The 10,205-nt window shown below is 49.4% G+C and overlaps 1 protein-coding gene across 1 annotated transcript in view; it reads right to left on the bottom strand.

The window, feature by feature from the left end:
* Nucleotides 1-2,417: 2,417 nt before the first annotated feature.
* Nucleotides 2,418-10,205, bottom strand: part of LOC135804530 (5'-3' exonuclease PLD3-like) — a 15,212-nt gene continuing 7,424 nt past the window's right edge. The window contains exons 7-9 of the mRNA XM_065318419.1: nucleotides 7,698-7,872; nucleotides 3,114-3,213; nucleotides 2,418-2,614 (exon numbers count right to left, since the gene is read on the bottom strand). Coding sequence (XP_065174491.1) covers nucleotides 2,418-2,614; nucleotides 3,114-3,213; nucleotides 7,698-7,872 — 472 coding nt within the window. The remainder of the gene's footprint in view (nucleotides 2,615-3,113; nucleotides 3,214-7,697; nucleotides 7,873-10,205) is intronic.

Below are 10,205 nucleotides of genomic sequence, written 5' to 3'. Positions count from 1 at the left end.
AGGTAAATTTGGGTTCTTTGCGATTTCTGGAAACTATACCCTGAACCGCTCCTAACTCAAGGCTGTAGCCTCGACTTTTCGAAGCTTTTTTCAAGCCATTTCGGACGTACAAGTCGTACTTTCTCAAAAACAAACTCTTTCTCCAAGAATCCATGGACATCGCGACAGGAAGAAGTGAGGACGCTGTTAAAAATATTGCATTGCCGTCGAGGACAATCATTCTGATAGCTATGCAACTCAGCCGAAAAATGCTCCTTCGAAGACGATTTCAAATGGTTGACTCCCGGGAACTTGAGAGAATACGTCGAGGAAAGCACCGGAAATATGCCGATGGCCTGGGGAAGAAATTGTTCTTGAAGAGACTGCCTGCACTGGTGAAAGAAGAAGGCGATGAAGAGTCACCATTGCATCGAAAAAATGAATAGTTTTGTCTTTAGGATCGTGTGCTTCGTTTCACTTTTGCTTCTTGCTGTGAGGCTCAGACTCAGACTAGAATCGCAGATTAGGCAGTTTACCCTGGGGAAGCATCCTGATTTGACTGGTTTGACTGTAAATTTTAGAAGAATTCATCGGTGTGACTCATCGCACTGCACCAAAAATGACGCAATGAAGGAATTCCGCCGAGCGGGCTTCCATACAGGGACTGATCAGGAGTTGCACACTCTTGGGGGTTATGAACTCTTGATGATAGATACAGGGTTGTACGCAGCCCAGCTTTGGGTGCAACTCTCTTGCGGTCACTTTGCACTGTTTGCCAGCATAACCTTTTGAACCATGTCACGTGATGTGAAGTTCTGCCGTCGCAGCACAGCATAGAGGTTGTGCAGGCAGTTGCACACTCTTGCCTTGGGGCAATGGGAGTTATGTTCTCTTGATGGAAGTGATACACAAAACTGTTGATGCCGGTAGTGTACCATGGTCCATGGTGTACGTCCGGCCAAAACATTAATGCGCAGGAAATGTCCCGACTCCATCATCTTCAATGCATGCAAAGTAACTGATGTCATTGGACACCAGGGAGCCCTACACATACCATACACATCGGCATGTGTAGGGCTAGCTCCCTGCATGCTGGGTCCCTTTCCCGTTTGAATAGTGAATCCAAAACGAGAGAGCTTGGAAGCTCAGGGCCCTACGCTATGCTTTTTTGCCTTGATGACCTAGACAAAAAAAAGCATAGGGATGTTATAAATTCTTTAAAAAAATTCCTTTTTTGTTAAAGACATAACCTGGGATTAAAGATGCACTACAATGTAGTATCTGGGCAGCCAGAGGAAAGGAAAACGGTCCGGCTACCCCGGCTACCCCGGCAAAGAAAAACCGAGCTTGCATGAAACCTATAACACTTTCTGATACCAAAACATTATTGATGGATATTTCCACTTGCAGTCCGCACCCTGTAAGAGCTGCTGCGGCAAGTCAGCCAACACAGCCAACACCATTCATGCCACTGGCCACAATGACAGAACATGACCTGGAATGCAATGAATCACGAGTACAATACTAGTAAACTTGCCTGCATCAATCATTATAATATTTATATCCATGGCTTTATAGCACAGACAGCAGTGTCAGGGCCAAGAAGCTGCAGCTACAGCAGTGCTGAGCGAGTGCGTTAGATTAGAGCGGCTACATGTACTTGTAGAGACATCAAGTTCATACAATCATAAGCATTGAGCCAGTGGACCAGTGAAATCAGCAGGTGTGGCACCGGATTATAGGAAGAAACAATGATGTTCCCATTAGAAACTTCTACCAGCATAAGAAATGAGATCATTAAAAAAAGCACCCCAAGCCTGCCAGGGTCGTGTTGCCTAAATTTCACAGCCATAAAAATGTAAGCTAAAATTTGAGGACAGTTAAAAAAATAAGCCAAGTATTCACAAAGGTATGCAAATAATCGACGTGGAGACAACAATTTTATAATAGCACTGCAGGATTTGTTCTCTTTATTGCTATTATTCACAAAGGCTTTTTAATTACTGTGCAAGATCGATCGGTCTCAACGTAGATGGCCAGCCACCTAACTGCTATACAATCACGCATGCCAGTCGTTATCGCTGAAGAGAATCAGCCGGTGGCGCAGCACCTGCACACAGTATCCGGTCAGTGCCTACCCGGTGTCTGTTCAGTGCACGCAGGCACACTGATCACTGGACATACTTACACACAGCGTGTGCATGGCGTGGCCTGGATCAAGCAAATACACAACACCTACACCACACACTAAGTGATCTCAAGGTGAGCCGCGGCAAACGAATAGAAAAGAGATTGCCTGCACGTACAGCCCATTCGTCAATCTAAAAAAATGCTCTCACAGAACACACTGAAGCATAAGAAGGCGGCCTGAGCATTGTGGAGCATAAGCAAGACGTTAAACGGTAGACACAATTGAGCTGTACCTGTGATGCCACGTGCTATCTGATATCCGTAGGGAGACTTTCAACTACCTGCTGAGCATACGGTGAGTTCCAGTCGCGATCGAACACTGCCTGAAGTTGACCCTGGATGGTGTCTGCTGCGGGTGTTCCCGCTCGAATGGCCGCAGTCTGGTTGATGAGAAAGTTGATGCCGCACGTATCAGTGAAGTAATCCTTGGACCAGTTTGACGTGTCTGGTGCAAAGCAAGGGATGCAGAAAGAAGATGGTCTACTAGTATAACATGAGCATTGAGGTAGTACAACACACACACGAATGTGCGCATACACACCCCACACCCACACATTCTGTCTGTCTGTTTCTGTCTGTCTCCGTTGGTCTGTCTGTCTGTCGCTGTCTGTCTCTCTCTGCCTCTCTATGTCTCTGTCTCTCTGTCTGTCTCTGTCTGTCTGCCTGTGTGTCTCTCTATCTCTTCTGTTTGTTTGCATGCTACACACTCTCATGTCGTATGTCTTTCCTTTCTTCGTGGCTCCGCGAGAGCTTGGACAATTCACTTGTCCATGGAAGAAAGTAGCGGTGCCTGTTCATTCTGGAGAAGGAAAATTATGATAAAAATGTTACTTTATAGCAACCAATCAAGCAGGCAGTAGAACACAGGTGGAAGGGAAGAGAAGGCACCAACTGACAGGACACTCACAATCAAAGCAAACAAAAGGCCACAAGGGCACACGTACCTATGTGCGCAGCGTTCTCCGTCACCATGTATTTGTTGTGGTTCACGCGTGCGTACGAGATGTTCTGCTGGTCCTCACTGGCGTTGACGACAAAGAAACGCTAGAAGCACATTGGGCAGCAATGGAATACAAACAAGACAGTACGGGTTATAGCAAGCTTCGAATAGCAATGTATGAACATCAATGCTCAACATGGTATAGCAACAAACAAATTAAACAAATGAAACAATGAAACAATGAAACAATGATGGATGCGACTGAGTGTCAACAGGGATGAATTTAGTGTCAAATTTTTACATAGCAGTTTCTGCTATACGAAATCACAATTGTGTAGCAGTCAGTTTGATTTTGATGAGCATTATTCTTGGAAGGTTGGGTGTTTACCACATTGTCCTTCTTGATAGTGATGCCTGAAAGCCCATTTGCAAAAAAAACCCGACTGAAGCCTACAAGTGCACGCAGATTGAGAGTACCTGCGCCACATACACTGCACTGTATGCATGTTACTTGACAGCGCAGGCTAGGCATGGACAGCTTGTATGTATCGCAATTTCCTGCTAGTCACGGTGACTCTTGAGTAGCAGTAGATCGATTTTGCATCGCAAACTGCGATAAGATACAGGATAAATTCATCCCTGGTCAATATATCTGCTGCTACTGCTGCTGCTGATGATTGTGATTAACCCGACTGCTGCATGGACGATAAGTGCTGCGAATAGTGATCATGCACCCTGGCCTGAGTAGCTCGCTTGGCTAATTGAAAGTCTGCCGACCTGGGCCACATTGTGTTGCTAATACATGCACAACCCCAGTGACAGCGCACAAGTTGGTTGAGTTTGGCCGTCAGGAGGCCAGCGCAAGGTATCCGGGGCGCGAGTCTGATTCCAGCGAGGGGCAATGTGGTACCCCGCAGCGCAAGGGTAGCGTGATACCCTAAGCCAACGTGCGCGCTGCATGAGTAGCGTGATACTCGCCGAGCGCTTTTGCTGTTGCCTAGCAACGCGTTTCTGTCTTTCCTGGGCCCCCAAATGCATGTTGGGTGGCCCTGCGCATGACTGCACGTTGTCATAGCAACCGTGGAAACCTCAAGCCGGTTACCAACAAGCTAGGAATCAGACCAAGCCGCCGAATGCCCCCAAATTCTGCGTTGGTCAGCCGAATGACCTTAGTGTGGTATTCAAGCGCTTCAGCTACATGTACGTAGTTCAAATGCGCGCCATTCGTATGTTTGTTTTCCCTTAGTGACACTGATAAGGGTTTGAATTGCATGTAGTCGGCAAAAGCAATGGGTGGCATGACGCCATAGGTGGGAGCTATAGCACAGCAACTGAGTGGTGCAGATAACTTATCATAAGTATCAGAGGCGTGCGTGCACAGTCAGTGCTAGTACGTGAGTGCATACGTCCGCGAATGGGCGTACCAGCGTGTGCACCTGCATGCATGCTTGCGCGGTGTCAGACTGCGGGTGCGCGTACGCGTGCATGCATGTGTGTGTGCATGCGTGGGGGTGTGTGCTTGCGTGTGTATGTGGGTGTGGCTGTGCGCGCCTGCGGACGGTGAACAGTTACTTTCCACAGCGAACATTGTTCTTGTAGCAGGCACTTCGCCATCTGCCGAGTTTCATGATCTCGGATTCGGTGAAGCCGCTCAATGCTCCTGTGGTTGCGGCTCCGGCTCTGAGGCCGTGCAGTGAATACTGGATCGGTGGGTACCCTGCGCTGCTCAGGAGCTGACAGATTAGACGTGTGAGTCTTTGTGCAGTTAGGAACTTGCCACAGCTGTCAACGAACAGTGGTCTATTGGGCAGGTTGGCGCGTCTGGAGAGATAGGTATGCATGGCTCTGACCGGGCAAACCGTTGAGTTGGTGGTTGTGAGCCGGACGGAGTGACCCTTGCCGAGTTGGTCGGTCTTGGACTTCTTGATTGTGACCTGTATTGCCTGCGGCGTGACGGAGAGGTCTTCTGTTCGGAGGCCACCGTCTGACATGGCTGTGGCGGTTGTGGAAGTGTACTCACTTGCCCGGAGACAGGCAAAGAAGCCCAGGCAAATAGCTGCCCATACCATGGCTCGGTTGGTAGCGTTGAGGTTAGACCGTATCAGGGCATTGCGCATAGCTGCCATGTGGGGCAGGAGGATTGGCTTACTGGCGTTTTTAGTTCGGTTGGCCTGTGCACGTGCCACTCCTTGAACTGCGAGGTCCACTCTTCGCGAAGAGAGATCTTTGCCGTTTTCTTTGGCAATTGCCCGGACCGCCGACACGTACAAGCGGACGGTTGACGCAGCATGTTGACGCGCCAGGTAGGCTACAAACGCCAGCATGATGGTGTCTGTAATCACCTTGGTGCCGACTAGGTTGCAGAATTGGTGCAGTCGTTTCCAGGCTGTCGCGTATGTGGCACGTGTGGACGCTGACAGGCCTAGCCACTGGTAGGCCTGACCCTCCAACATCAGAGGGAGTAGGTGCTCTCGGGCACCGGAGATGGCGTTTCTTCTGCTGTGGGTGCCAGTCGGCGAAATCGGGCCATCTGAAACCGAGACAGAGAGTCAGCAATCGCATTGTCAGTGCCAGGGATGTGGGAGACTATGACGTGAAAGTTGTGTCGGGCAGCAAACAAAGTGCGTACAAGCGCCATTAAGTCGGGGCACTTTGTGCGTGAGCGGAGCCAGATGTCGCATACGCTACGGTTGCCGCAGTGGAAGCAGATGCGCTTCAGATGCAGCTGCGGTGCCCATGTGGATGCTGCGGCCACGATGGCAAAGAGCTCCATCCAAGCGATGGATCTCTGGGATTGGTGCCTCTGCCACCGGTGTTGGAGCTACTGGCCGGCGAAGAAAGCACCATAGCCGATGGCTCTAGATGCGTCCGTGTAGAGGTCCATATCAGCGGCGGCTGACCACGTGGGTTCCAGGAAGAAGGCGACGCCATTCCAGGCAGGGAGGAAGTCAAGCCACCACTGGATGTCTGCTTTGGCGTCTTCTGTGATTCTGATGTAATCATTTGGATTCGGGACAGTCGTGCTGAGATCAATGAGGCGGCGCAGAAACATGCGGCCCGCAGGGACCGCCTTGCAGGCAAAGCTGAGGTGACCTATCAGGGACAACAATTCAGACTTGCGGGCGGTAGGGCGGGTATGTTGCCAAGCCTTGAGGGCAATGAGAAGGTCTTCTAACTTGTCGGATGGGAGGCGGATTGCGAAGCGCTCTGTGTCCAGCATGACACCGAGGAATGTCAGGGTTGTACTATGGCCTTCCACCTTTTTCGGATTGACCGGGAAGCAGGAATCGTGGCAGGCTACCAGGGCACGGTCAAGCTGGTGCTGCGCGCCGATAGAGTCCGTCGCTCCACCAAGGTAGTCGTCTAAGTAGTGGATGACTGGAGCTACGTCGAAGTTGTGCGACATGACCCACTGGAGGGCATCTGCGACTTTGTTAAACAGCGACGGTGATGAGCGAAGGCCGAAGGGTAGGCATTTGTCTACGTAATATTGCCCGCGCCAGAACAGGCATAATAGTTCCCAGTCCTCTTTCCGTACTGGACAAATGCGAAATGCGTCTTGGAGGTCGACCTTCCACAGATGGCAGCCGCGGCCGAGGGACCGTGCGAGATTTACACCGTCGTCGACCGAACAGTACTGTGCAGAGAATTTGTCGATAGGGATACCATCGTTCACTGAGTGGCCCTGTGGTGCTGACAGATGCATAATCAAGCGCCATTTTTGCACCGACCGTGACTTCTTGGGAACCACACCCAAACCGGAGACCTGTGTAAGTGGGAAGGGGGGCTCTTGGTAGGGACCGGCCATTCGACCTGCGGCAATTTCACGACCGATGGCAGCATCGACAATGTCAGGGTGCTCAATCGCTGATTTGAGATTACGAGAGACTCGGAAGGTACGGAGACCAGCAAACCCAACATCGAACCCATAAGACAAAGAATGTATTACGAATGAGGCAAAAGCCGGATCAGGATGCTTACACAAAGCGTCATGCAGGTAAGAAACGTTAATGGGGGTTACAGGCGTGTGCAAACGGATTGGCTCGTGAGCGAGGGTGCGTGTAGGAGAGATGTAAAGGCAGGATCATGATCCAACTGACTAACAGTGCTTTTACAGAAATTGCAAAACAGTTGGATGCACGCAGCAGCACAGCTAGCAAGAGAAAGAGCCGTGGATGGGTTTGTTCCTGTTTTTGATGGCTGTGGCCATCCGTTGGCCCAACGGTCTCGTGTGAGTACGGTGTTTGTTTGTGCTGCCAGCTCGCGCCCGGCGTTTGTTTGTGCTGCCAGCTCGGGCCCGGTGCGCGAGTGAAACCGAACCGTGACAAAGGCTTTCGCTCTTTAGTGCTATTGACTGGCTTTTCATACGATGCCTATTGATGTCTAGAGACATGCTGTCTAGCCTTCCCCTGGTACGCATTCACGGGGCTTTGTTGAAGTTCGTGCCGTGAACTGCCAAAGGGAATTGTTTGAATGGTGCTGGGGCGAGTGCGACATTACGGCGTCCCTGCAGCCGGCCTAATCGCGTTTGTCGCCACAACCGATTTTACAGTACAATGATGATGATAAAGATGATTCATTAACTTACAACTTGCACACTGACATTGTGCTCACTGGCTCGAATGCCGTTCAGAGACGCCAGCGAGAGCAAGTACTGACCGAGGTCACTGCGAGTGTGCTTCCAGTGGCTGGCCATCACACGAACGCGTACACCGCGGTCGAACGCTGCATGCCGCAGCGCGTCGTCAATGGCCGACCAGTATCTGAAAGGCGGCAGGGAAAGAACAAGGGAGGCAGGAGATCAGGAGCCAGCAGAGACATGGACAAGCGAATCATGACAAGTGCACTTGCCGCTCGGTGTACCATCTCTTTCCTCAACCAATCCCAAGCCCAGCATGGTTGCGGTATCGCACTTGTGACTCGTCTTCCCCAGTACTAGTGCCAAAATAGGTGGAGGCTCTACGGATTTTTTATACGTCGTTTTCGAGCAGTGAAAAGTTCCGGGGTACGGAACTTATGTGTTTGCCGTCATTGCCTAGGTTACGATCGCAAACACGTCACATTCCCGCGCTATGCATTTTTATTTTGAAAATTTGTACCGAAATCAAAACTTCCCGCGAAAAATCGATGTTTCTCGTACCAAATTTGTACGCGAAAAATCTTTCTGCACCCGATGACGCAAAATCTCCATACGAAACATGGTTCGTATGAAAGCCAGTCCACACGGATTCTCCGTGCCGAAAAATCGTATGGAGCACGCCTGGAAAAAATCCGTAGCGCCCATACGAATTTTGGCACGGAAAATCGTACCCCGGAACCTCTCTATTGACATGACTTTGTTGGCTGGGGATTTCATGTTGTTGAAATCGCTTTAGCTTAGTTTGTGTCCAGTGAAATCAGCGAGATGATTACGATAATTACTGTAAAAGAAATTATTCTAACGTACAGCAAATATAGCGACTGTGTGACTTCTTGTGCAGTGTGCCTGCACACCCTGTATTTACATGTAGTAGTTGTGTTTGAGTTGGTGGAATGGGACCAGGGGAAAATGTATCTTGACAAAGAATTCAGCTGGCAAACAGTAATCCCGACCCAGGCACTCGACCTACGCTCTGAGTATATTCTTTGCACAGTCGACACAGCAACAGAAACAGCTACAGAAGACTAAATGGTTGTGACGGGAATGGTCTTAGAGACTGCTTCTCCCATTCCCGTTGGCCTTCCAATCACATAATTACTTACACTCTTTCTGCATGCTCTGTATGGTGGTCCCCGAATTACTTATTATTATTCATGCATAATGGACAACTATTCCTCTACACACTATCCACATTTAGGAACACACTTTATTTGCCATTCAACTACACATCTTTATTCTACCTCCTACACCGTACTCTGAACACGGCAGGGAGTCGAATACGACTCCGTGCATTTGATTCTGAAAAGATGAAGCTGGCCACGACGAGGGTTTCCCCTCAGTTCTTGGTTAGTCCGGAAAAGAGTGAGTTTTGAATTGTCGAGTGAGCTGGTTCTCTTACATGGTGTCAGAACTGGTCTAGAGCATTGTTCTTACATGGTGTCAGAACTGGTCTAGAGCATTGTTCTTACATGGTGTCAGAACTGGTCTAGAGCATTGTTCTTACATGGTGTCAGAACTGGTCTAGAGCATTGTTCTTACATGGTGTCAGAACTGGTCTAGAGCATTGTTCTTACATGGTGTCAGAACTGGTCTAGAGCATTGTTCTTACATGGTGTCAGAACTGGTCTAGAGCATTGTTCTTACATGGTGTCAGAACTGGTCTAGAGCATTGTTCTTACATGGTGTCAGAACTGGTCTAGAGCATTGTTCTTACATGGTGTCAGAACTGGTCTAGAGCATTGTTCTTACATGGTGTCAGAACTGGTCTAGAGCATTGTTCTTACATGGTGTCAGAACTGGTCTAGAGCATTGTTCTTACATGGTGTCAGAACTGGTCTAGAGCATTGTTCTTACATGGTGTCAGAACTGGTCTAGAGCATTGTTCTTACATGGTGTCAGAACTGGTCTAGAGCATTGTTCTTACATGGTGTCAGAACTGGTCTAGAGCATTGTTCTTACATGGTGTCAGAACTGGTCTAGAGCATTGTTCTTACATGGTGTCAGAACTGGTCTAGAGCATTGTTCTTACATGGTGTCAGAACTGGTCTAGAGCATTGTTCGTCAGGCTATAGTAGCCACGCCCGCGCCATTCGTCGGCGACGCCGATAGTGAAGGCGTTACCCGATGCGATGCCTTGTCAGGAAGCAGCGGACAAGTTCTTGATCTCCTATCGCAACACGGTCCACCCACGTCATGACGGGTGCCGTCATTCTATTCCAGCTATACACATATGCAAACCAAGTCATCATATTACTGCATGTACAGGAGTCGCGATCTGGCTTCACCTTTTTTTTCTCCTCGTTTTTCCCTCTTGCTCATGTTTGAATTTGCCGCAACGCCTTTGTTTCTCCAACCTTACATCATCCACTTACATACGTAGTACCTCGCGAGTTCACCATTCTGGGCTCACACCCAGACCACCGCGTGTCGACCACGACATAACATCCATCTTGTTCT

This window comes from Sycon ciliatum, chromosome 1, assembly GCF_964019385.1.
Source record: "Sycon ciliatum chromosome 1, ocSycCili1.1, whole genome shotgun sequence".
In the NCBI taxonomy this organism is placed as follows: Eukaryota; Metazoa; Porifera; class Calcarea; order Leucosolenida; family Sycettidae; genus Sycon; species Sycon ciliatum.
The sequence above is the reverse complement of the archived record's forward strand: the minus strand, read 5'-3'. Positions and strand labels throughout refer to the sequence as shown.